General features: G+C 47.8%; 1 protein-coding gene and 1 non-coding gene across 2 annotated transcripts in view; one reads left to right on the top strand and one right to left on the bottom strand.

Moving 5' to 3' along the window:
• Positions 1-1859: 1859 nt before the first annotated feature.
• Positions 1860-27004, top strand: part of LOC146205416 (uncharacterized) — a 56945-nt gene continuing 31800 nt past the window's right edge. Inside the window, exons 1-7 of the mRNA XM_084607195.1 lie at positions 1860-2310; positions 2373-2485; positions 3537-3714; positions 7391-7639; positions 13692-13899; positions 14686-14802; positions 26814-26913. Coding sequence (XP_084463321.1) covers positions 1860-2310; positions 2373-2485; positions 3537-3714; positions 7391-7639; positions 13692-13899; positions 14686-14802; positions 26814-26913 — 1416 coding nt within the window. The remainder of the gene's footprint in view (positions 2311-2372; positions 2486-3536; positions 3715-7390; positions 7640-13691; positions 13900-14685; positions 14803-26813; positions 26914-27004) is intronic.
• On the bottom strand, positions 19402-19563 carry LOC146205417 (U1 spliceosomal RNA). The gene has a single exon (XR_014704592.1). It is a non-coding gene; the product is annotated as a U1 spliceosomal RNA (small nuclear RNA).

The following is a 27004-nucleotide window of genomic DNA, read 5'->3' as shown; positions in this document are numbered from 1 at the left end:
GTACAGTTGGGATATCGTACTCCTCTAACCAGAGGAAATCATCATTGACCGCAGTCTGTCATGGTCGAAACTTATAGTAAAGAAAAGGCTTGCCAATTTTTGCCATGTTCTTGGCTTCATAGCAAGAATCGAATGGGACCCAGCTGAGCACTCCCTACTACAACTTTATGAGACTGTTCGCAGGCCACATCCGGTGTACAGTCTCCCAGTAGTCTCTAATATGAGCAATTCCTGGACAAGGTATGCCTTAGCTTGCTCTTCTAACAAAGGAACGATTAAGGAGGCACGTGCCGGCTTAGTATCGATATAATTGTCACACGTATACCAAACAACTTCGTGTGTATTCACACCTACTTACACGACACCGTTGTCACCCGCTGATGAAAATTCTGCATGAGCGGCCGGACAGCAATTATTCAAGTGCACTCCGCTGCATTAGTCATTTTTTGTTCCGCTCGGAATTGTACTTGCACTGTATTGGACAGCCGGATTTTTCGAAACGTTCTATTAGCGGCATTACAGAGTCTGCGGAGCGTGTATTAGTGGCATGCCCAGTGTATGCGCGCGAAAGGATAATGCTAGTCACTTCCTTGAAGCGCTTGGATAGTAGGCCTCTTTCGGAGGATTTACTACTATAAACGCTCGGCCGTACAAATGAAAAGCTATACAGGCAGCGCGGGCTCTTTGCAGTTTCTTTACCGACACGGAACTCAATTAGCGCTTGTTACTAGTTACTGTGCCTGTGTATTCGAAAGCTTTACTGGCCTCGTCGGCCCAAGGTCACTGGCGCCGGAAATTTAACCTCGAGTGCGGCGCGATGAGCCGGTGCTGCACTTACCCTCCCGGAGTTACTCGGAGTTACCCTCCCGGAGTTACCCTCCCGAGGTGACTCCGGGGACCTCACACTTCAAACTGCCATCGGAACCTTCGTGTCGTTTAGACCTGGCTGTGGTACCCTTCAGCTTTACAGGCAGCCATGTAGGAGTCTCTTGCAGCAACCAGTGCTTCGTCTGCGTTTCCTTGACGTTCGCAGACAACCATGGAGGAGTTAAATCACAGCAAACCGTATATGGCCATGCTTAATCGAGCTTCCGCTCTTTAAACTAGGTTCAGGACTATATAAGTAAAACTGCATAACCAAGCATAACAAAGTTTTAGCTTGCATAATCCGGCTTAGCCGAGCTTAGCCGCAGCCATTTTTACGTACCTATTCTCACCACATCGTCACTCATCACGTTCCTCTTTTTTCTCTTCCTTTCCCCGGAGCAGATAAGAAGGTCAGATGTTCACTTTCTGGCCGACTTCTCTGCATTTCCATTCAGTAACACATCTGTCTATCGGTGGTCGAAATTATTCTGTAGCCCTCCACTATAGTATATCTTTCTCTTCTTTTTTTTTTTTTTTTGCTCCCACCTTCCTTTCCTTCCTCGCAGTGCTGTTGAAATACACTGAAAATTGAGACAATAACTGCGCCTTTTCTTTCCTCAAAGCGAAACCAAATCAAAAAGATAGAGAAGTAGTCGTGTCACGTAATTCCGATTTCTTCACGGTACAGTACCCCAAATGTCGGCTTCTCCTCCCTACATATTGAAGGACGATTTCGACTGAGAAATGTCTCTAAATGTAACCTAAAAGGTCAGATAAGGCTGTGAAAACCATCACCACCACGTGTGAATGCGAAAAATATAGTAGTTCAAGCATTATTTGCTGGCAACCCAGCTAATCATGTCTAGGAGGACGACGATGACGATCGGAGACGGGCGGCTCACCCAAAGGAGCTAGACATGATTAGACCGTGCAACTACTGCCGCTAAATTGCTCCCAATCCTGACGAAAATTTGGGTCAAAATTAGTGCCCTATGTCCAAGACGAACGTGTTGAGCCTATGCGACGCCGATAATGCGGCCCAGCAGGCGGTGGACAACCCCCCGCTTGGCGACGTCGCAGTGGACCACGAACCCCCAACCGCAGGAAGCCTGGTACGGTCCTCGTCCGCCTGGATGGGCGCCAACTGGCAGCTTCAGAACTGGTCGACGGCGCGACGTGGCCACTCGGACGGCCACATGATCCCGCGCGACGCAGCGACCAGCACGTCGTGCGAGAATATCGTGACACCCACCCGGCAGGCCACCGTCAAGCGCAAGCGCGTCGTAGATGTCGGCCAGAAAACGGTGAAACAGATGAACGAGCTGGCCCGGTACGTGAACGCCAAGGGCCCTTGCGCGATCTGCAAGACCCCGGGAGCTGTGGTCACGCTTACCCAAATCAAGAGGCGCAGGCGCAAGTTCATGCGATACTGGTCGAAGCAAGGTAGGCGGCGGTTCTCTAGCGCGTGCTGGTGCCCTAACATTGGCGCCACATCCTGCGTGCAGGGGGCCCCGATGAGTCCAAGGGCTCGCCCGATCTTTGGGCGCCAGACTCCAGCCCACTCCTCGTGACCACGGTCAAGAACCAGAAATCAGCGTCCTGGATCGAGCATCACGAGGTTCGCCGCGTGCTGTCGTTAAGCACCCCCTCCTCCTCCGCTCTAGCACTTTGTGGCAGCCCGCTTAATTACGCCAACTTATGGTGTGCTGGTCCTGTTCATTTCGTACAGCTCCTAGTCAGCAAAACCCTTGTGAATACCCCAAAACAAAAGCTGCGATCACATTGAACATTTCAGGGTGTTTCTGGGTGTGCTGTGGCAGTATGCAGTGTGGTAATATTTCGGAAACATTTCAAATGCAGGAATCGTTTGCATGAAGTCAATTGCATTTGTTCGTTTAGCCAATTTGTGACATAGTGTGAGCAGCCAGTACGCAGGGTCTAAAGCTGCAGATGCTCACGATGGCCACAGCGCTGTTAGAAACCGTGTAATGGGTTGCGACCTTTTAACTGAACATCAAAAAATATCTCAGTCCTCACCTTGGCTACCATTTGCATCCGCTTTGCATTAAGGTCAGCTGCGGATGGGCGAAGAAACAATAATTTTCGTTAAATTACCTTAAGTACACCACCATCGCACAGCACGATGGTTATCATGTACAAGGCCAAAAGTGGCACTATGTACTCCTGCTCATATTCGAGTTGCTCGAACACTCGCAGTCTCTAACACCATGTTTAGCCTCTTTTATTTCAGAGTAGTTTCACTTGGTAGACCGTGGCTGTCACTGGATGAACCGTTTCCTGAGCTTCAAGTGTTGCAGCTGCCGTGGTGGCTCCGTGGTTGTCAACTGTTGAACCCAAGGAGATGGGATCTAATCCCGGCCGCAGCGGCCGCTTTTCAATAGAAGCGAAAAGCAAGACGCCCGTGTATTGTGCGACGTCAGTGCACGTTAAAGAACCCCATGTGGCCGAAATTTTCAGAGCCCTCCACTAGGCTTATCTCAGAGTCTGAGTCGCTTTGGGACGTTAAACCCAACAACCCAACCAACCAACCAACCAAGTCTTGCAGACCGCAAACCTGGGAAGAGGGCTTCGAGAGTGGTGCTACCTTTTCAGCAGGTGTACACTCGGCGGCGATGCCCACTCAAGTAGCGTTCGACTCCGTCGCGCAGGTCCAGCGCGACATGGGGCCAGACTTTCTAAACAGCGAGACCGGGGCATTCCTGCTGCTACTGAGCGTGGTGGCCCTGGTCGTCGGCATCCTAGTCATCGTAAAGGCGACCGAAAACAGCCTCAAGGAGTACCTGGGACTCATCACGCCCACTGTGTCCATCTCGAGTGCCCTGCCGGGTGAGCTCCCAGGCGAAACACGCGTCCGCCCGCACAATTTCCGCCGTCATGTAGGTCAGCAGTAAATGTCGTGCAGGGGCAGCAGTTGGACGAGCGCGCTGTCACTGGAGGATCAACTTGGCCACGTTTGCGCGGCATGTCACTGCTTTGCCCGACTGAAAGCGACTTTCCATTCAGCCAGGAGGCACCTCTAATGCACCTTCGCGAGGGCGTCAGGCTCACTTCGCTATATCGCTCTCGAAATTGCTGCACCGATGCGAAAGAGTCCATCTTCAAAGCTTGTGCTGTGTGTATCCTCTACATTAACGCTGGACTATACCTATATATAGGCTTTCAGTGGCGTGACAAAGTTCGCATCGCTCGCGCATAACGCCATAGTGAAGTTCCTTCATCTGTTGCTCTCAATTGATGCATTTTCAAACTAGAGAACTTGTTTGCAGGCTCGACCTGCGAACTGAGGCTCCCCCCCCCCCCCCCCCCCCACTCTCAACCCTTTTTCAGTGCTCTTTCATAGCGTATATGGCATATTACACTAGTGAAATTTCCAATACTGATTTCCAGTTTTATGTTGAACGTTACATAAATGTTTCGAATATGAAAATATATTAATTGCTAAATTACGATATATATTACACAAACATTTCATTGCTAACGTTAGTAGTCGGTTTCATTTGAAACGTTGTGTAAACGTCTGAAGGACTACAAACAACGTTATATGCTTCATTGTAACGTTATGCTAACATTAATGCATTACAAATAACGCTATTTCAAGATTCATAACAAATATTTATCGTTATCATAACGTTTCGTGCTACCTTGGTAGAGGTCTGCGAATGCTACTTTCAAACGGAGTCGGATATATATTCAAGCTAAAACCGAATCGCATAACAGTCCAATATTGGCGTTATTTGTTAGTTAATCGTGCGAATATTTGCATATAAACAAATATTAATGCGAAACAGGGAAAAGCTTGCAGCAGCACTATAATTCATGGAGTTGAAACCGTCGTCTTCGAATAGCGCAACAGTGATTTCCGCTAAGAGACATACGTACAGCAAGAAGCCAGTATATGTGACCGTCATTTCAAGCGTCTCGGAAAATTACCTTCTGCTAGTGACGACGACGACGACCTGCAGATCTCATTTGATGAGGGGGACGGGAGTAACGAGCCACGGACAAGAAGGTTATTAAAAAAAAAGTAATCACGGGTGAAATGAGTTTGAGCGTCACGAACGCTGCCGCGCGAATGCACCGCATCGCGTCGCTGAACGCGTTGACACAACGGCGGTAGTCTGCGGTATCCGAGCGATAAACGAAGCGAAACGTTATATACGGCTAGCGCGCATCACTGAAACAATACTGTGCAGTTCTACAGCTTCCTAAACTCCGCCACAGGGTACCTGACGCCGCACAAATTCATTACTACAGCTTTTCGCGAACAGCCCAGCGTTTAAAAAGAGGAAATTCCAACGACACTGTTTGTTTCATGCTTATCTGTTTTTCATCATTCGGTGGTGCGCGGAAAATTTTGCGCAAGCATATTTTGTAGGTGATGCGAAATCCTTGTCAGTAAGAAATAATTTGAAAACTTAACATTTCGGCGAAACGATCAAGAGTGCAGCGACAATAAACGCGTCATTGTTACCAAAGACATGCCACTATTACAGTGGTCGATAGTTGTTGTCCTTTCGAAGAAAAAGACAAGCAGCGCATAAAAAGGAAAAAGATGTCACAAAAGCATGTCTTTGGCATAGCTTTTGGTCTTGATGTTACAGGCGGTTTGTAAGAGGTTGCATCTAATGCCCGACGTAAGCTGTAATGTCGCTCAGTGGTTGCTAACGCGAGTCTGTCAGTGGTAATCATTTGACTGTAAATCTGCGGACAGACCCAGACAATTCTGAGAGGTACTCTTCATCAACCATTGTAACAACGACCTGAGAGGCGTTGAAATTGCGTGTGAATAGGCACCGCATGTTTTTGTGTCGTGTTAGTATTTCATTAAATCTCGTTTTTTTTTTTTACCATGTTAATTCATGTTTTTATTGTTTCGACATCGCTAGCCGCAGCCGCGCGTGATCTGTCGGAGTCTGTGAAAGAAGCGTCGTATAGCCCACGTTCTAGCTTCCGTGCCGTGCACATGTTTCAAACGCATGCACGCCCCTTGGCTCGCCACGACAGTCGTGATCGCATAGGCGTGTTCACGCACGAGCCACTTGGTGCCTAATTGGTCACAGCTCAAGCTTCATTTCTTTGTTCGCAACGTGGACACAGGAATTGTTGATGAATAACATCACGGCATATCTCGAAGAGCGGGAGACATGGGAGAGAACAAAATTGCGACAGTCCTCTACATGCCACGATAGCCGGTGCCGTTCATCTAACGACACACACACACACACACACACACACACACACACACACACACACACACACACACACACACACACACACACACACACACACACACACACACACACACGCGCGCGCACGCACGCACGCACGCACGCACGAGCACGCACACGCACACGCGCACGCACACGCACACGCACACACACACGTGCGCACGTGGGTTCCCCTTGCTTTTTTATGTTCTTTCCTTCACCGTGCAGAAATTAACCTTGCATCGCGAACTTGCATCTCGTAAACTTCTGTCCAAGACTCTAGACCACAGATTTAACCCTAGTCTGAAATGAAAGTTGCGGAGACGCAAGATGGTGGAAGTGGTTCAGTCTCGAACTGGGAGCTGCGCAGTGCGAAGACCTAGATGACCACCACCATATCGGTGACTGCCCTGACGAGCAGCAACGCACACATTCTGCGTAAAGTGCAGATTTACGGTATTCAGGACCAGACTGACTTTGCCTCTACAGGCTTGGCTCTGGCCCCTAATCCTCCTCATTTGCTTTGTGTGTGTGTGTGTGTGTGTGTGTGTGTGTGTGTGTGTGTGTGTGTGTGTGTGTGTGTGTGTGTGTGTGTGTGTGTGTGTGTGTGTGTGTGTGTGTGTGTGTGTGTGTGTGTGTGTGTGTGTGTGTGTGTGTGTGTGTGTGTGTGTGTGTGTGTGTGTGTGTGTGTGTGTGTGTGTGTGTGTGTGTGTGTGTGTGTGTGTGTGTGTGTGTGTGTGTGTGTGTGTGTGTGTGTGTGTGTGTGTGTGTGTGTGTGTGTGTGTGTGTGTGTGTGTGTGTGTGTGTGTGTGTGTGTGTGTGTGTTGGTTGGTTTGTGGGGTTTAACGTCCCAAAGCAACTCAGGCTATGAGAGACGCCGTAGTGGAGGACTCCGGAAATTTCGACCACCTGGGGTTCTTTAACGTGCACTGACACCGTACAGCACACGGACGCCTTGCTTTTCGCCTCCATCGAAAAGCTGCCGCCGAGGCCGGGATTCGATCCCGCGTCCTTGGGAACAGTAGTCGAGCGTCGTAACCACTGCGTGTGTGTGTGTGTGTGTGTGTGCGTGCTTGCGTGCGTGCGTGCGTGCGTGCGTGCGTGCGCGCTCTCTTCCTATCATATTGGCGACCTGACTGGGTACCGACCGTCTGGCAGAGCAAAGAGCATTCATCTTTCAGTCGAAGGATTTATTAAGCGTTTGATTTGCTTGATATCCTAGCATCCTGAAACGGTTCGACTACGTGAACGATTCTCTGAGTCCGATCGGGAGCAGACACACACGTCTCTTGCAGTGGGCAGCGAGGAGCTGTCCGTGGAGCAGGGCCACTTGCCGTGCGACGACGTGCCCGCGCAGCCGCACTGTGACGAGGAGGATACGCGACTGACCGAGGAGGCAGCGGCACGCCAAATCCAGCGCTGGTACCGGCACTGCCAAGGGAGCCCGCGCTCCGACGCGGACGGGGCCCGGCGCAAGCGCATGGACCGCTGGGCACAGTCGCTGCGCTCCTTCTTCAGCCGGAAAAAGATCAACCACATCCGAGGTGCGCGACGCGCTCCGATCAGGCTCCACAGCGTGGCTTTCTTACGTGGCAAAATACGCATTTTAGTGAAAAAATGCGCCTCCCCCCCCCCCCCCCCCCCCCCCGGCCATTCGATTCAAACTCGCGACGTTGAAGAAGACGTCGAATCCGTTGGGGACTGCGTGAATACGTGCTGGAAGTGAATGACGGTTGGCCTAGTGTCAGGAAACTGCAAGTGAAACCTACTTGACGTCATCGCGCTTTGCTTGAGAAAAATGGCCGCCCTGCGCTACCTATATACTTCCATTCCTTTGTATTTCCTAGCTGATACGAGAACACCCGTTTTTAGAGAAAGTGTGCATCTGCATGTCTTCAGAATGCGGTAATTCGCCGATATAGGTAAAGATCAATTTGTTCTTAGTGTTCATATTGATTGCTGTAAGTAAATATTACCTTTCTCTCCGACTAAGCTGACGTGTGTCCGTTAACAAAATCTTCATTTACTGGCGAAAAATTACATTTCATTATTTTCCTGCCATCTAATTAATGTTACGTCCTTACCGAATAAGAGTTATGGCCGCCTTGTTGAAGTGAATGGCGATGTGCCGTAGCCTGTGGACGGGATCCGCGTCCAAAATATCGGCGTCAACGCACGCGCTTCACTGGCGAAACCGGCCGGTGGAGGCTACAGTGTGCTTCGTGCTCTTTTTTTTTTCTGACTTTTCTATAACTTGTGAGAGCTTCGTTTTCGGCAAGCCTGGTCCTTGTGATTATATGAATAGAGCAATGTACCCTGCATCGATGCTGGGAAACTCAGCCTGTCATCAGTGTCGATATTATGCTGCGTCTGGAAAAATAAGGTTTGCATGTTCGAGAATTGGGACTTATTTTAGTCTTTTTTAGTTCTCTATAGTCCGCTACCAAAATGTCATTATTTGCGCTGATAGTTTGCTTCCAGACAAGGAATAAAATTAGCTGATTCACATTGAAACTACGATATATAGACTTAATACCTCACCTGCACCGCTTTGTATTAGCTCGCATTATCTGTAACTATACGGGGTGATTTTAAAAAAAAGACGGTGAGATACATCGGTAAGGTTTATGCCTCTGGGTCGTACAACGAGGCAGACATTATGCACGTTGATAAGATTAATTATTAGACCATTAATTAACTAACATTAAGCAATCAACTTTAATTTATCATTTTAAGGGACATTAGTATACTCCGCGAATTGAAGACATGCGACCAAGTCTCCTTTGAAACTTTCCGTATCGGCAATGTGGCTTTAAATATCGAGCGTCAAAAATACCCATCTGAAAGCTCGTTGAGTTGACTTTCTCTCATTCCACATTTATGAAATGGCGTCTCTTTCATTTTTGTGCGCCAAACATAGACAGTGTTCCTGTATTTGGTGATTTAGACAGACTTTAACACGATTTTGGCAAAACTACTGTGCGCAGCGAAGCCATTTTATACATGTATGATGTGTGAAAGCCAACTCAACGAGCTTTCAGGTGCGTATTTTTTGACGTTCGATATTTGGAATCAGCCCCGCCGCTGTGTTGCAGTGGTTAATATACCCGACTACTGTGCCGCAGTACCCGGGTTCGATCCCGACCGCCGGCGGCTGCGTTTCAATGGAGGCGAGACGGAGAGGCGTCCGCGTGCTGTGCGATGTCAGTGCGCGTTAAAGATCCCCATGTGGTCGAAATTACTCCGAAGCCCTCCACTACGGCACCCCTTTCACTCTTTCCGCTTTCAGTCCACCTTTATCTCTTCCCTTACGGCGCGGTTTAGGTGTCCACAAAGACAACTATGACAGATACTTCGCCTTTACTTTTCTGCGAACCAATTATTATTATTATATATTTCGAGTCACACTGACGATTCAGAAAATATTAAAGGGGACTCACCTTCTATGTTAACGGCCTTCTCCGTTTAATATTGCCCCTTACGAAAAAAAAAATAATGCTGATTAGTTATTTTAGTTAATTATTCGTTCGATCCTTAAGATCTCAACGTACTTAATGTGCGTACGTAATGTCCGTCTTGCTGTACAACCCACCTGCAGAGGCCGCACCGGGGTATCTCTCATAGTTATTCAAGTAGAAATCTATATAAACAGTAAAGGAAAAATTAGGGGGACGCTCATGCAGCAGACGCGATAGCGCCATTGATTCTGCCTTTTCATTGTGAGATTTTTTTTTTATGTTAATTTGGGAGGAAAAGAAGGCGCAGTATATGTCACCTGCACTTGCATGCGCCCCTCTTCGAGCCACCAGCTCGCGATGTGCAGCCGGAGCGGCGTGGGAGCTTTTGGCCACCCCTGTACACACGTCGTCGGTTTGAATCTGTATCGTAAACTAGCCTGTAATTTGACTAGCAGATGGATTCCAAATGCGAAGCGAAATGATGTACGACACCACCCTGAACGATGCACAAAGAATGGTTGCGTCACAGCTTTGACACAAAATCACGTGCGGTGATTATTTTTTGTGTGTGTGCGCCGCCACTACCACTTACCTATATTTACGCCTCCCTCCTCCCCTTATGTAATGCCTGCGGGCCTTTAAGGGAGAACTAAATGAAATGAACTGAAATGATTCCTTGCAAGACTTTTTATTTCTTTGCTTCCCGCTGATTTTCGGGTTACAACCACGACAACGCGCGCCTACGGCGGATTTTCTTCGACACGTGGCCATTAATTATGCTGTCGCGAAAAACATCACCCTTCCTCACTGTTGAGCTGTCATACAACCTCCGAAATCACCATAGATACATATATGTCGTCCTGTAATCGCATGATCATTAATTCCCACGGTGTTGTAGAGGATTAACTCCGACGTAAAGGCAGACCATCATGGTCTCCCCGTGCACGGTGGTCTGGCAGCAAGCGCCAATGTGCTATGCGATGTCAGTGCACGTTAACGAACCACAGGTGATCGAAAATTCCGGAGCCCCACGGACATCGCGCAGCACACGGGCGCCTTGCTTTTCGGTAGAGGCGAAACTTCAAGGCGCCCGTGTGCTGCGCGATGTCAGAGACAACGTGGTCGAAATTTCCGGAGCCCTCCACTACGGCATCTCATAGCCTGAGTCGCTTCGGGACGTTGAACTCCACAAGTCAAACCAAACCATATCATGCGGTCTCGTGACGTCACACAACCCGCCGACCAACCACCTGCCAGAAGCGTGCCCCTGATTTTTTGCTCACAACGCCGTCAACGCTGACGCTGTATTATCTTGAGAAGAGCACTTTAAAACCGATGCTATGCAATATACACCCCAGGGGGCCATAACCACTCCACACGTCATCGCCGGACGTCGCGTCAACCGGTCCTCCTGCGTGCGTCTCTCGCGCTCATTTTCGGTGTCGCGCGAATAAAAAGCGTAAGATTTCATTCCGTTAAAAACTTTTGAAAAATTAGTATTTCTTTTGTTTCAAGAACTGATGTATGGCATTGTCTAGTTCATGGCTTATAGTTCCCCATTTTGACCACCCAAGAAAGTTGATTAGATGAATTTTCGTTATTTAGCTGAATAATTGCAGGCGTTTTGCGGCATATTGTGTCATCTGCGGCTGAAAGCTTGTTCCTGTGGATACCTTTCTTCCTTTCTTTCTTTCTTTCTTTCTTTCTTTCTTTCTTTCTTTCTTTCTTTCTTTCTTTCTTTCTTTCTTTCTTTCTTTCTTTCTTCACTAACTATTTTGAGCAATTTTCGAAAGTGTTCGCTGAAACGCCCGGTATAATTGCTGGTTTCGAATTCCGCCTATAACCAAGAACTGTTGGGTAAGTGAAATCAATTACTTTATACTGTATCAAGTCAAACCATTTGACAGATGCGGCGACATCTAATCACTCCCACGCGTGACTAACATGAGCTGGTGCTTGAAATTCCTGTGCGAGATCATGAGGTATGACGTCGGAAGGTTTTCAGTGCTATTTTTTCTGCGCAACGCCCACGGGTTTCGCAGCCGATCAGACACTTCATGCTTTCAAATTAATAAAAGAGACCCCTTCCCATCTTACAACAGCGTTCGGCTCGCACGAATTGATCGCCAAAGACGTTGGCGTTTTATGTAACCTTCAATTCTCTTGAATGCCCGGGTGCAAAAGCTTCCTAACCAAACGGCGTTCGTGTCCGCTCTAAGGCAACGGTAAATGTTAGCGGCTGGCCTTGGCGTCACGGTTCGAAAATGTTGCGTCTGCTGCAGGCAAGAAAGCAGGGCACGGTATTCTCGAGGCTGCCGCGCGTGTGAAGCCGGAGAGTCAACGCGGGAACTTTATGCTAGCACGGCGAGGGGCCTCGCGCGTCCACTACTTGATCACAGCTCGTTATGGATGATGACGCTGAACGCAGATGACCATGCGGCTCGCAGGCTCTTTGCTCCGTTGTTTAGCAGTTTAGGCTTTCCCAAAGAGAGCTTCGCTGCACAATAATAATAGATAAATGCTTTTCAAAGTGCGCTTACAGAGTGCGTGATCCATGCGGCTGAGCCTTTAAAGAAAAATAGACTGATAGATTTAACGTGGGAAGAAGGCCTCGAAACAACTCAGGATCTGAGGGACGCCGCATTGGACGGCTCCGAATTAATTTTGGCTACCTGGAGTTTTATAATCGTTAGGGGAAGATAGCAGATTGCAAGGGTATGTGCGCCTTGTCAGGGACGAATGAGAATCAGGAGCAAAAATAAGAACAGCACGTCTCCTGTCAGTAGCCAAGCCGCGTGAAGGAAGGAGCGTTTTCAGTCCTTTCCCTCCATTTTCTTCCGCTCCTTTTCTCGGCCCTGCGTGATATATTTTGCTTTACTGTGTCTTGAACTTCGCACGTTCTATACGCAACGAATCTATGCAAGGCAAAGCGTTTCTTCACGAGGGCGTTCCGAAACGTTTCTAAACGGGAGCGTGCTGCGCACGAAGTGTTTTGACTCCCGCTGTTGGCATGCCTCAGTCAGGGCATATTGAAATCCGTCTTGAAAAACTGCAAGCCTCCTGCAGTTGGCGCGCTATGCCCACTGGCTCAAGCGACTTCTTGGAAACGTGTGCAGCACAGCCTCGACAGTGAGCTGTCCTAAAATGGGCGCCTGTACACTGCGTATTCGCTTGCGCAGGTATTATTTGATAATATATGGGCTAAGTGCAGCTACTGCGTGTTCGCGTAACCCTATATAGCAGCAGCTCAATTTCAACATGGAGTTCGTTTCTTCTACAAAACAAAACATCTGCAGTACTGTCAGCGCGGCACACGAATGCGGGCCACTGCAGAGGGTAATTCCCTGGTGCACGCGATGCAATAACTCATTCACGAATTGCATTAAAATTTATTTCATGTTAATCGTTTGCTGCCAAATAATTCTGCATTTTGTTTACTTTAAATTCGCTTAATTTGTTTCGGCATCGTTACGTATAAATAAAGGCACCATCCCTCGCAATACATCTGCATCGATTTATCAGAATGAAGAAAAAGCTAAATTGCTCTTAATTAGCTGATAACCGCGTTTTGCATTAGAAGCGAAGTGGGAACACGACGCGTTTGCAATTAGGGTCAAATGCAAAGTTTCAAACGGGGCATGTCCAGCTGTGCTGTTCTAAAAATAAAAAACCATTGGCGCGGCGCTGCTTTCCGCCACAAGGATGGAGACGTGATTCTCCGTCTTGCCCTTGAGAATTGGGAGCAGTATATATGCTCCAGACATTGTGATGCCGGCGCCGCATTTTTTGTTTTTCTTTTGTTTTGCCCACAGCGCGCACGTATGCCTTTGCGTCGGTACAGCTCTCTTCATTTCTTTGTGACGGCATTCGGCCACGCGGATTAATCGTTCCCGCGTGCGAAGCACGTGCGGCCAGATCCAGTTGCGAGAAACCGTTTTGCGCGCCGCTAATCGCACAATGACGGAAGCGCGGCAAACTTGCGAAACAAAGCACCGTTGAGTAGCGTTTACACCTCGAGTACGAAGCAAACTGGCGAACAGGTGACTAACCGTGGCTCAGAATGCAGACGCTTTCCGATCATGCCGAGCTTAGTGCCGGTCGTGCGTTCACGCTGACTTTCGCCCCCTTCTACGCTCAGCGGGCTTCCAGAAGCGCTGGACCAAGAAGCGCGCCGACAGGGTGCCGTCCGAAGGTGCCGAGGACCTGACGCCCCTGGAGGGAAACGAAGCTCAGACCGGCGCCGGCAGCGTGCGCAGCGTGTGCGACGGGAGCACCCCGCCGCCGCGGACTGACAGCCCGGATCTCGCGATTCCCTCGAGCAGCGTCGCTGATTCGCCGGCGTACAGGTGAGCCCGACCCTGCAATCGGAATGCGTTGGTCGGCTCGTAGAGTGGTGTTCCCAACAGCGAGGCCGCACTCGGAGAAAACACAAGTTTCAATCGCTGCGTGGTGCGCTCACTGAAGTGTCCTTGATGTGGATGTTTTGTCCGGAACAATAGGCTGCATACTGGCGGATGCTCTTCTTAGCTCCTCTGATGCATTCCGCTCAACTCGGAGGTGCTTAAGTCTGACAAAGAATACCCTAAATAATGCACACATTTCTTCCTTGCCACACGAAGCGAACTCTTCAGAATGAGCCTTCTGTAGTTTTCCATCCTGCCAAGAAGCGGCATGCACAAAAAGGGCTGTCTTGAAACAGACTCTTGTTTGGTGATAAAGGGGTAATTAAAAGACTGACCTCCTGGCAGTGATTTCGACGGCATCGCAATCCGGGGCCAAGAGTTTTCAATTGCCGTGCGGCGGCCTCCGCTTTCGAAATACTATCGCAAAAACCATGTTGCAATATAGCACAACTTTTGTCAAAAATACGCCGATCACCGGCATTTTCTTCCCGTGTTGCGCAGTGTTGCTTGTTTTATTCGCCAGCACTCCAAACCTCTCGAGAGTAAGTGCAGCTGTGATCCTCACTGCGCTGGACAGTGACATTTGAGAGCATCGTTACATGGCCCAGCGGTAAAACCAGCGTCCTGTGTATTTTTTTCAGAGACAGTGCACAACCAGAATGGCAGTCACAAACAAATACCACCACTCGAGGCGCACCGTGTACCTGAGTGTTTGCTTTTGGCTCGCAGGGCTAAACTGATCCCGAATGGCGGGGTCCAAGGAGTGGACACGCAGCGCAGCAGCACCTGCCTCCTGCAGCGCTTTCGCGGCGAAAAACCCGTCATCGGGCGCTCCCGGAGTGCTCAGTGACGCTCCACGGCCAGTATGTGGCAATAAATTTGTTTGCACCCCGGACCAACTGATTCTACGCGAACCGTTCCTGAGTGCGCCGAGCGGAGACTGCCGCTGCAGTGACGAGTTTTTTTAGCGCAACACTGGGAGCGGGCCAGCGCGCGCCAGAACGTTTCGCAACGACCATCAACATGTAGGCAAACTAACTTCAGAAGTACAGGTGAAACGTGTAACACCTAACTTGTCTCACTTGCCACCTGGCCTGCATTCAAAAGTAAATTCTCTGTTGTGACACATCAGTTCGCACTCACAATGCCACGTTACAGCGGCAGTCGATGTATGCGAGTACCAGCAAAGTTTTGTTCGATTAGCGCTTCAGGTGGTTCCACCAGAGTATTATATAAAAACAATAACACCGCGTAGCTCTTTATTCGAAAAAGACGTAAAGGAAAATGAACTACTCGATATCTATAATAACACAAAGATTGAAAGCGATATCACGAAGGTTTGGTTCCAAACATTTGCGCAGCGCAGTATCTTGCATGCATAAAACCATGCCTGTAGAATGGAAATCCAAGAGGAAGCCGTCTTTATCTGCACCATGCACGTTAAAAAGCACCACATGCTCAGAATTAATCCGGAACTCAGCACTACGCTATTCTTTCTTTCGCTCCTCTCTGTCTTGCCTCGTCGCGAAGTTCTGGTGAGTGAGACTTTCATTGCGGCTTTTTTTTTTTTTTTCGGTACCTTTTTGTTAATCGGTAAGGACTCTTGTGAAGTTAGGAACACATTACGAAAAGCTCTTCTAGCGAAATCAGTTCCACAGCCTCGATGTGTTTGATGAGGCGTTCAGCATCTCATACGCCTGAAATCTACGAGCCTACTACGCTGCTCTGTATTGCGTAAATAAATTCGAGCTCCAGGCTGTTTGTACATTATGCATGAATTTGCGTGGACATCGGTTATTCCTCAAAGATAGTGAAACCAAGACATCCCGAAAACTGAGCGTGCTAATACGCAGGAAACGGGTGATCACGGCCTGCGGCTTTTTATCACTAGTGGCTTTTATCTCGCATCAGAACGCACCACCCTGATAACGGCGATAATGGCGACGACGCCTTTAAATGGGCAACAAATTTCATCCCTCTCTTGAGGAGACCATTGCAACGAAATTATCAGCATTTATTTCTGTAATAACTTCTAATACACTGCGCTTCCAAACACGTACGCGCGTCATGGTGCTGCTCATGGACCTTTGTAGTGTACACGTGTCATTTGCTTGTTCAACATTCCTCCACAGTGCTAGCTCATCAAGAACTGGGAGCGTACTGTTACTTGAAAGGCGCCTCGTCACTTGTAAGCGCCACGGGCAGCTTCGCGATGGCCTCACCTGTCTTCTGGGGCCACTTTTACCCCTCTTTGTCTTCCAGTCGCGCATCGTTCGCAAACTGTTCACCCCGATGCGTCTCTATTAATTTTGTTTCGATCCCTCTAGCCCTAACTGTTCCTCAGTATGCCCTAATATACCCCCCCCCTCCTATACAGAGCACATTTGTCACCCCCCCCCCTCATTTTACCGTCGCTCTCCCCATGTCTGTTGCGCGCCTTCTTCCGCACCGAGGGATCAACTGGCACATGGTCCATCAAGCCGCTGACCTACTGGGCGCTTAATTTGCTAAGTATGTTACTATACTATCGCTCTCGCCAGCCGTTCTGTTTACTTCGTCCAAATGGCCTGCATGCGGAGAAGTATTTTACGGCGAAGCCGTTACTGCATGGGGCTTCACCCTGAGCGGCTGCGCCCGCTGTAGTATAGTAGAAATCCGTATTGCAAGAAAAGCCAGGTCGGATAGAAAGGGAAGAAAAAAGGAGACGAAAGGGAAGTATGGCAGACTGTTGGGCAAGTTAGTGCATGTACTCAGTTGAAACCGCGTTAAGAGGGAAACACGTCATGGAAATGTGCGCCTATACGTCGTCTCTCATCGAGCGTACTTTCATTCTAGAAAGAAAAAAAAAAATATTGCCACGGCTGTCATTGATCGCTTCTTTCACGTGCAAGTGGCGGCTGCTTAACTTTTCCAATACACACTTTCACTGCTACGCAACCTGTCTGGCCCGAACTTCCGTCCCAGATGGCAGTGTACGATTAACTCGGGGAAAAAAAAAAACTATGAATCACTCAGCAAAGAGTACAGCAAGCGATGTTTCTCAGCCGTTTGGGCAGCAAAGGTGAGCACAAGACGTTAAATGAGCAAGGAAATACATGGCGAAGCAAGTAGGAAAATATATGGAGAAGATAGGAAGTACGAGAAGAGCAATAAAAATAATTAAAAACTCCATCGTTTAAAGACACTTCCTCCATGGTCGTACTGCCAGCTCACGGACAATTGCCCCACTGCTTCCCCGTCGGTATCATCCGCACATCTGCCTGAAGGGTGCATATTATATACCGATGCATCACATACTGCAGAGCGAGGAGTTACTTCTGTGTATAGCCCCTCTCATCCGCATCTCAACACTCACGTGACATATACCGCGGATACGTGCACACCTCTGGCTCTGGAACTTCAAGCCATTTACAATGCCATATATTCCCTTCCGCCAGTTCCTACATTCAATGCAGTTCATCTTTACAGAGACTCTCTCACTGCCCTTAAACAGCTTAAGGCCGTTCGACGCACATTCCAAATAACACAGTCCATTCATTTGCTCTGTTCAAAGTACCCATGTCCTGTGCGCATACACTGGATTCGCGGCCATGCTCGCGATCCACATAATATTCAAGCGGATGCTATGACGCACATAAACACATCAGGCGATCCACCACCTTTCCCTCTTCCCCCAGATCCGTTCTTGTCCCACGTTTCCGATTCGCAAGTTCTGCGCCAGCGAACACGCGCTCTCATTACTCCGTGTTCGCACCCTCTCCCCCGTAGTCTTACTCGGCAGGAGAAGGTAACAGTGCTCCGGATTCGGGCAGGGGTGGCTCTGACCCCATCTGTTCGAGATCGATGGCGGGATAAAGATCTGCCAGTGACTGACAGGTGCCCTCACTGTGACACTGCACCTGACGTCTGCGATGTGCGTCACTTGTTGTGGACGTGTCCATCAACGACTCACATTTGGCAACGGATAATCATGAAGGTGGGCCTGCGGTGTAATCGCAATTGCGATTATGAGAAGTGGACAATGGACAATCGCTACACTGCCAACCTCTGCGAATACATAAGCGTACACTGCCAACCTCTGCGAATACATAAGCGCAACTGGAATTCACTCTTTCTTTTAACTTTCTATCTCCTGCATCCCATTCCCCCTTTCTCAACTTATGCATTGTGGCAAACTTTTCGGAAAAAAAAAAAAACAATTAGAGGGAAGCTCAATTCTTCGCCTTGAGAACGTTAACTGTTGGGCTAGTTGATGATCAGTCTTAAATTTCATCTTATTTACGCAAAAGGACAGAACAAAGAAAACACGTACAACACATCTTTCTGTTTGTCCCGTCCTTTTGCTCTAAATAAGATGAGTTTTCGCATTGAGAGTTGACGTGATATCGCCTTTAACATCGCCTTTTCATTACGCGAGCTTTTTCAGTTGTTTTGGTTTAGGCTGGTTTTGGGGAAAATTAAGGCCCGTGTATCTGTCTCACTTCTCAGTGCACGGGCACCTACAATAACAATTAACGGCATACTATTGGAATATACATGTCGAATCCCTATTGCAAAATATAGCCTTCAACTTGATTATCAGATTGATGTTAAATGGGAAGTAATACGACACCACCTTGAATGCCGCACAAAGTATGGTTGCATCACAATTTCGGGTGCAAAGTCACACACGTATTTTCTGCGACACCGTTCTTCTCAAATTGGGTTAAGGCTTTTGGACCGAATGAGCTGCATACGCTTCGCGTAAAATTAAGAGAACGCTTAAGAGCAGACGCGATAGCTCCTTTAACACCACCTTTTCATTCCCCGATTTTTTTTTTTTTAAATTGTTTTTTTTCAAATTTCTGCGTATAGCGTTTACAGCTCGTTCGGGAAAAAAGCATCCATCCTGTAGTCAAGCTGAAGGCTAGTTTGCGATGCGAATGCGAACCGACAGCATATCCGACAAGTGTCCAATATGAAGTGATGCACTGCGCCTTCCTCTCCACAAAAACCAACTTGAAGCTCGATCATCCCCTATATCTATTCATAAATTTTTAAGACTGTATTGTTATTGCAACATCAGTACATGTCCTAAACACAAGCTAGGAAGACATACGCACAACACGACTACTGGGTGCCTTTAACGCGCCTGGTATAAAATGACCGTTCGGGTCCTTTGCGTTGCTTAAGCAGTCAGACAAGCAGAGGTCCTGGGCTCGGAACTCAACGGCGAGGAATCAAATGAAATTTATTCGATATAGGAGAGAAATCACCTCGCCATTTTTGGCCGCATCTGGACTATCCTCCAATTCGTTAACCATGTTTGGATCTGGGCATGTCTGGAATCCCCGCGTGAGGTCACGTGACTGTGACTTCATGACTTCACGACTTCGTGATCGCCAGGGCCGAGATCGTTATTGCTATCACTGTGGGTGGGATTCGATCTTTATTTTGATTTGCGTGCAGGGGTTGGCGCGTACGCCATACCCCAACTACCAAACATTGAATGCTCCAGCTCCTCCAGTTGGAGAAGTGGCGGGCATCAGCCGACCGCAGTGCAATGGACGGCCTCCACCCGGGAACTCGGCCTTCCTGCTCACCGCAGTTCCAGCACCAGGTAAGTTGTTGTCAGTCGGTGCCCGTAGAGACCAGGCCTACAGCGTCCGCCAATATTGCTTCGGTGCGGACAACTTCCTTTCGAAATATATCCCTGACTACCTGACTTCCTATTCTGGAAACGAGACGTACTCCAGTGGTATGACATATGCTGCGCACGTCTGATATTTGACTATGTGCGGAAACATAGAAGTTTTTAGATAAACTGCAGAATTCATAGTTTGTTTCCGTTTATTTGTTCCTCTTAGATGTCGAGGCACTTGGGCACGGAGCCGCGAGCTCACGTGATGCACTTGAACGCGAAGCCACGCACTCACGTGATGAGCGTGTTTCGCCGATGACAATGTGTGTGTGTTTAGAGCCAGGCGCTATTCATTTCCAGGAAGGGATCGCAGGAAGACTGAAAGCCACGTAGACATGAATAGAGTTATCATACAGATGCAGAAATTAAACACTGAAAGTATTTGCGGTAGCCCTGCACTATACCCATCCGAAATAGATTTAACTAGCTGGAGGGCCTGCTGCGTGACATTCTGTGGCAATGCCCCACATTCTGGCGATATACCGACATACCCCTCAGATTTTGAGTCCTGGAAGTAAGCCTATGATCTCCAGGATATTTATTTGTTTGTCTTCACACCCACATCCCCCGCACACCTATTAGAATATAGGGGCTTAACAGATTACATTTTATAGTCTTGGACAGGGAAGAAATTAAGGGAGAAATTGAAAAAAAGAAAAACCTTAATAAGATGCGAAGTGCCTTTAACACAGCCTACTCATTGCGCGCATACTTTTATATCTTTAACTTTTTTTGTGTGTGTGGAAACGAAGGTGCAGTATCTCGCTTCTCAGTGGGCGCCTCCAAAACAATTAACAGCATAGAGTCGGAGGCGTATATGTCGTTGGTTTAAATCCCTATCGCAAACTATAGCCTCCAACTTGACTAGCAGGATGATCGATGCTAAATGGGAAACCAACTAATATGACACCACCTTGAATGCTGCACAATTGGAACGTACACCCGTGAGAAAAAGTGGTATACTCCACGCGACCGCAACGATTAGATTGCGTTTTTTTTTTTTTTTTCAGTATAAAAAAATGTGCGACACAAAACTGCTTGGACAAGATGGCAAGTATATCAAGGAGGGTGCGTTATGCATATCTCAGAAATAACTGCTTCTCTGTCGGGTAAATCTGACAGGCAGTTTTCTCGCAGCGCTTGGAGTATACGACTTTTGCTCTTGACTTTACGTTTGCATCGCAATTTCGGATGTGTATTTTTCCCGACACGTTTTTTTCTTTTTTTTTTTTTTTTTACGTGATATCTCAATTCCGGAGTATGGCCATGGTTTATTTTTTGCCCGAAAAAGCCCAGTACGCTATCTCGTAAAACAATAAGACCTAATGCTAACACAGTCGTCGCATAATGGCAATTAGCAAATGTTGTCTGAACACTTATCTATCACTTTACTGATAATACGAATTGGGTCTCTTTTTTTTTTTTTTTTTTTCAAGTATCCTATCCAAAAAGATGCCAGTCCTTCTTATTATCTGAAGCATAATATTTATCTCGAATCTATTAGCAGTTTCCGTAGCGCGTACCGTGTCTTTGCTAAAGGTAACCATGCTGCATGGTTTGCTTTTCATTCGTATACAATGGAGAAAACTAACCTAATCAGTGAATAATTTTTTTCCCTGACAGATTAAACAAATGATTATTATCACTGTTCTTAACAGAATAGCACGGTAGAGGAAGGGCCGGAAGATAGAAACCTTGAAGAACATAAAGCAAAATGAACTGAGGTTGCGGGGAATCATCTGTGGGATAGCCAACGTTTGGACATGAGGACTCGTCTTGGTCTGGCAAAGAGTTCAAAATTGGCGAGGATCTAAATACGGATTTCCCTACCTGACATGGCGTACCTGTTCCGTTCCTTTCCAACTTTTTGTGGTGTCGGGATTTCTCCCTCTGGTTATCACGACATTTCATTTGTTATACAATGTGCGGATTTATTTTCCCAGAATTTGGCTCCACTGTGCTGTTCAATTGATTTCACTAGTATTTTCATGACAGTTCAACTCCCAGCTACTAGCCATTTACAGCACTTGCGCCCGGACACAAAACCTTTCCAAGTCATGCTCACTGTCTCGTGAGCAGTACTATAGCTTTCACACGTGAAAACTTACGCTCGGCTATGGATATCATTTTATGTCCCCGAACCGGTTCCAATCCAGAGCCGAACCTGCAACGGAACCCGAAAGACACGAAGCCAAACCCGAACCGAACTCGAAAAAATTGTATCCGATAGCCTGGGAGGGAGTGCTGTGGAGAATGCGCCGTCATCTATCTGCACTCGGGGTACACTTCTTAGCCTCGGGGGGACGGCAAGAGCAATTAGAAATTTATTGAATTGTTTTACTGCAGTGACGGATAATGTTCCGGCACTTTCACTTATTACGTGTCAATCAATAGAACCTCAAGTACGTCAAAATTCAGTAGAAGTCATAACGGGCTTATTAAAGTTATCACGGGCAACGTCTGTTGTCTGAGGTCTGCTGTGTGAGGCGGAAGAGATGTTAAAGTGTCGAGCCAGGCGAGGCCTCAATCATGTGGTATAATATCGTCGTTCAGAGGCAACAATAATCGCTCTCTTTTGTTGTCTCTCACATTGACTCTGCGTAATAAAATAGCTAGGAAGACATAACAAGGATTATGTACAAAGAGGCGTATGGAGTAAACTACGCTGGGGAAATCAGGAGTGCAAACCGAATGACATATATGGTCAGAATTTTGCGACTGCTTCTTCACTGTTATCGTACCATTCGAGACTTCCCATAAGAAATGAAACTATTTCATCCAAAGTAGCTTGGCTGTTCGGACATTAACTTAATTTGTACCAAGCCACGGTGGATCAGTGGTTAGGGCGCTCGACTGCTGAGCCCGAGGACGTAGATTCGATCCCGGCCGCATTCCGGTAGGCGTTCAGCTACTGTGCGATGTCAGAACTATTAGTGCTCAAAATCAACCTATAGAGCCGCAAACTAAGGCGTTCGTCATAGCCAATGTCGTTTTGATAGGCTTGGTCTTACCAACCGATCCGAAACCACCTTGATTTGTTATTTGCGGGTAAATAGACAATGGACAATCACTACACCGCCAACCTTTGCGAATACCGAAGTGCAACTGGACTTCACTCCTTCTTTTAACTTTCTATCTCCTGCAATTCATACCCCCTTTCTCAACTTATGCCTTGTGGCAAACGTTTCGAAAAAAAAAAAAAAAAAAAAACAATGTCCACTACTCTGCGTCGTCAGCTTCAATATCGGGGCAGAAACACAGCCAACAACGCGATCTTTGCGATCTTCACGTCTCCTTTGGCAGCAGTCTGAAATTAATGTCTTGACTACACGCTCTTATCTCGATATCTCAGTTGCGTAAGAATGTATAGCAACGACAAAATCGAGCTGAAAAAGGAGAATAGAAGGAAAGAAATTAGTGGTAGAAAATATACAACTCGGCGTCTTCGTCCTTCTCACTTTTCCGAGCCGCTGGTAACTGAAACAGAAATGGTCCCATGCCGTTCTCTGCACTGGGATTCGCAGAAAACTGCTTAAAAGCAGCGGATTGGCGTTTTTTTTTTTTATTTTGCCAAGTTGCACGCACGGCAAAGTTCCAGGCTGGCGTAAGGACCGGGCTTGAGCACTGCGAGCGGCCGCATGCGCGAGCAAGCACCAGAGGCCATAGGTTGACAGTCGGTGTGGGCGGACGGTGTGCGGCCCCGGTATGCTCTTTTCCCCGGTCGCCGCCCTGCGAGGCCCCAGCGTTTGGTGGCGGCATGACCAGCAGTGAGTGGCGTCGCTGCAGGGCCGCAGCAAGCTGGCGCGGAGCGCGCAACGCTGCGCTGCGCCCGCAGACGACAAGGTCGAGGAGACCATCTGGGAGTACAAGGCGGTGATCCTAGACAGGGACAAAAAGCCGAGGGGTCCAAACACATGGGTAAGGTGAGTCTGAGATCGCAGTGTCGGGCCGCTGAAGGGTCACCGCACCTCGGGGCATAATGGCTAGCAGGCCGCCTCGGAACAGAGGCTGCTATAAGCAGATGCCTCGTCCACGCCAAGGATTAATCGATGAAGAGGCTTCTCGAGTTCGGTTGCAAAACAAGCATGCTTATGGACTCGCGGTGTCCACTGTTCATCGTGGAAAGTGCGACACGTGACATGAAAACTGCCGTGCCTCCAGGGGCACAATCGATACCGAGCGTTGCTGGTGAGCAGGGCTTCGTTCCGGTTGGCGTAACTTAACCTGTTGCCAGACTATGCTACCAGTGTTTCCACCAAATTTGACGGCCGGTTAGGTTAGGTTAGGTTAGGTTAGGTTAGGTTAGGCCGTGTAGCGTCAGCCGGAAAACATGCGTGCCGATCGAACGGTCATTGTGTAACGGCAATCGCGGTATTTGACAGCAGCTGAAAGAGGAGGTCAGCAGATCCTTCCTATAGTCATAGTGGCCATAGCTCCTTTGTTGTTCATGCAATCGCAGCGTGAAGCCGGTCTAATCTGCAGCTATCAGGAGCTCTGAGTGTGCAGTGCCTCGAGGGAACGAATTAAAATAGAAAAAGGATCGTATATGAATAGCGACTTGCGGTAGGGTGTTCAACTTCCAGATGAGACAAAAAGTTGAGGCTGCGCTAACGTGGCAATATAGGCAAACAAACGAATAAAACACCTTGGACGCAAATTCCGTGATAGCGAAATCACAGGCTATACGAGAAGGGAACCAAAACGCGCAATTAACTTGTCACTTGCACATGGACAGCAATTATACGAGCACACTTCTGTCTAAAAAAAAATGTATAAAAAGATTACGCGACGGTAAACAAATCGACAATAAGAGTAACGCTGTATTCCTCCCACATTGTTACGTGGTTTTATTACCGATTTCTTCACTCTTTCATTTTTGTTTTGCTTTTTTAGAGCGTGCTGTTTTAGTCACTACCTGTTCACGTACGAGTGACAAGTTTCTGCGCGTTTGGGCTCACCCCTTATATTATAGCTCGCGGTTTCGATATCAGGAATATCTGGCGGCTTCCGCCTCTGATATCGCATTCGTTTGTTTTCATCTTATCCTCGTCGCGCAGCCTTAACTAGCCCAAACATTATACCAAAGGCAAAAAGGCTAGAAGAAGCGCACACACCGCAACGCAGTCACACCACTGTGCAACTGTGTCGCGCGTACATACCTACTACCGAGCAACGTACCAACCTCGCTATGTGGGGCCCTGCGCCACATATCTGTAGGGCCTGTGGCGCGCCGCGCATTCGAAGGCCGTGCCACTTCCCAATGCTCCCTGCGTCCTGCCTGTTTCCCTCTCCCCGCTCAATCGGGGATAAGGCACGCGCCGCCGTCTCGTCTCTCTTCGCTCCTGCTCTTTGTTCCTGCCTCTCCTCTCTTCGTTCCTGCGCTTCGCCTTGGCTCTTTGCTCCTGCACGCGCTGGCTGTTCGCTGCCTGCCCTCCCGGACGACGACCCCGCACCGCCTTGGACGACCCCCTGTGAGATTAAAGATGTTTGTTACACGGCCCGCTGTGTATTTGTCGTGCGCATCCCTCGGGCAGAGGAATCGCCCACAACTATTAGAAAGGTATGCACACGCGCACTGAGAAAAAACTATGCCGGAAAATTGTGGCACTTTCACGAGACATCGTATGCTAACCCATTGGATACTGGAAAGATGCCATAGAAGGATAACGGTTTGTATACGACAGTGTCCTGGGAACATCTGTTTCGAAGCCAAATATAAAAATCTGTATAGTATCTCCAGTCACTATACCTCCATATAAGCAGGATCTCCTGTTATGAATAAAAAATAGCGAAAAATATCAATTCCACAGCTATCACAGCTACAGAGTATAAAGCCGGTGCATAAATGTTCAAGTATGATGAGAACTAAGAAAGCTTATCAAGCCTTCAAGTCTGGCAGTTCAGCAACCTTACGCGACTCACACGAAACATGATTCAAAAAGTGGTCTTGCAACTGCAATACTCTGATTGCATGTTATGTTCCTCCAGTATGGAATTTGCTTTTGACGAAAGGAAATGCGCAGTAACTGCCTCACTTTTTTGGGGGACATCAGAAACACGCTGTGAGAAGAAGGGGAGGAGGTGGGAGTGAAAGGGTAGAAATGGGGAGGAGGGGTTTAACGTGTACTGGTGTCGCACAGTGCACTTGCGCCTTTGTTGCATTTCTTACGCGAACTCCGCGCCTATATTTAGCCCAAAAATGAGGTCGCTTATTATACTTACACTGGAAAATGAATGCAAATGAATATTATTAGCGAAAATTTCTAAATCGAATAATTCAAGAAACTGACACTGACATCTATCGTATATTGCCAAGAGAACTGCGTTCAATATCTGTATAATGATGTAACATAGCGACTTCACTTTCTTTGCATTATAATGTTCCTTTTTTAAATGATGTTCCATGACTCCTGTATGCTTTCGTCATTATACTGTTTTTCCTTAGCCGCACGCTTCTCTGCTGCCCGTGTGGTTGGGTGTCAGGACCCCTCAAACTGTTCTGACAGCTTTTTTCCTGTCCTCCGTGTAAACTTTTGTTCGCAGAATAAAAATTTGAATTTGCAGATGAAAACGAAGAAGGCAGCAACGAATGGGCTCGCTACACATAATTATGTAGTTATTATTAACTAAACTCTCAAACTTCGTTCTTTTACATATTACAGGAATCTGTAGCCGGGGCGCATCCTTTCTCCGCGTTAACTCGCATGTTGTCTGTAACACCCCCCTCGAGTTTATAGCCAGCAGTGTCTACCTCTGCGAACATGTATGTCACTTATTTACAAATTTAGGACGGCTAAAGCAGTAAATACGACTGCGCGCCTCAAGCTACTAACGTCTTCTCAACTCGCCTTGCAGTTCCTGCCGTGAACATTGCACAAACTTCCATTTAAACTTTTAAAGCATTCAGGGTTATTGAAGAGCTAATGACTGTAGCTTTTTTCTCACTTCTTTCAAGGGCGCTGTAAATAGTAACAATGCTGTGAGAAGCTTTAGTGCTGGCAGTTGTATTTACTAATAATTGCTGACTCTTTATTTTTATTGCTAGTAAGCAACTTAGCAGGCTTAACGACGTTCTGGGAATTTCTATGCAATATATTTGTAAGCATGAGTAATTGGAAGACTCAGCGCGCTTTGTCTGCCGAATTTCCTAACAGCTGCCTTTCTTTCCTTACCACAGCAAAGCCACCTCCTTCGTCAGAGTTCAAGAGGCCAACCCGGAAGCGCAGTACGAAGTATGCGAATTCGGAAACAGGAGCTCGCACGACATAGCCTTCAGGGTAAATCTCTGATGTCTCTATAGTTCTCCTGCGCTTTTTTCAGTTACGAGTTAACGGTGTGTCAAACGAACGTCGTCTCTTTCCCGGGGCA

Source organism: Amblyomma maculatum, chromosome 1, assembly GCF_055883805.1.
Source record: "Amblyomma maculatum isolate TAMU_Amacu chromosome 1, ASM5588380v1, whole genome shotgun sequence".
In the NCBI taxonomy this organism is placed as follows: domain Eukaryota; kingdom Metazoa; phylum Arthropoda; class Arachnida; order Ixodida; family Ixodidae; genus Amblyomma; species Amblyomma maculatum.
This window is presented reverse-complemented; position numbering and strand designations above follow the sequence as displayed.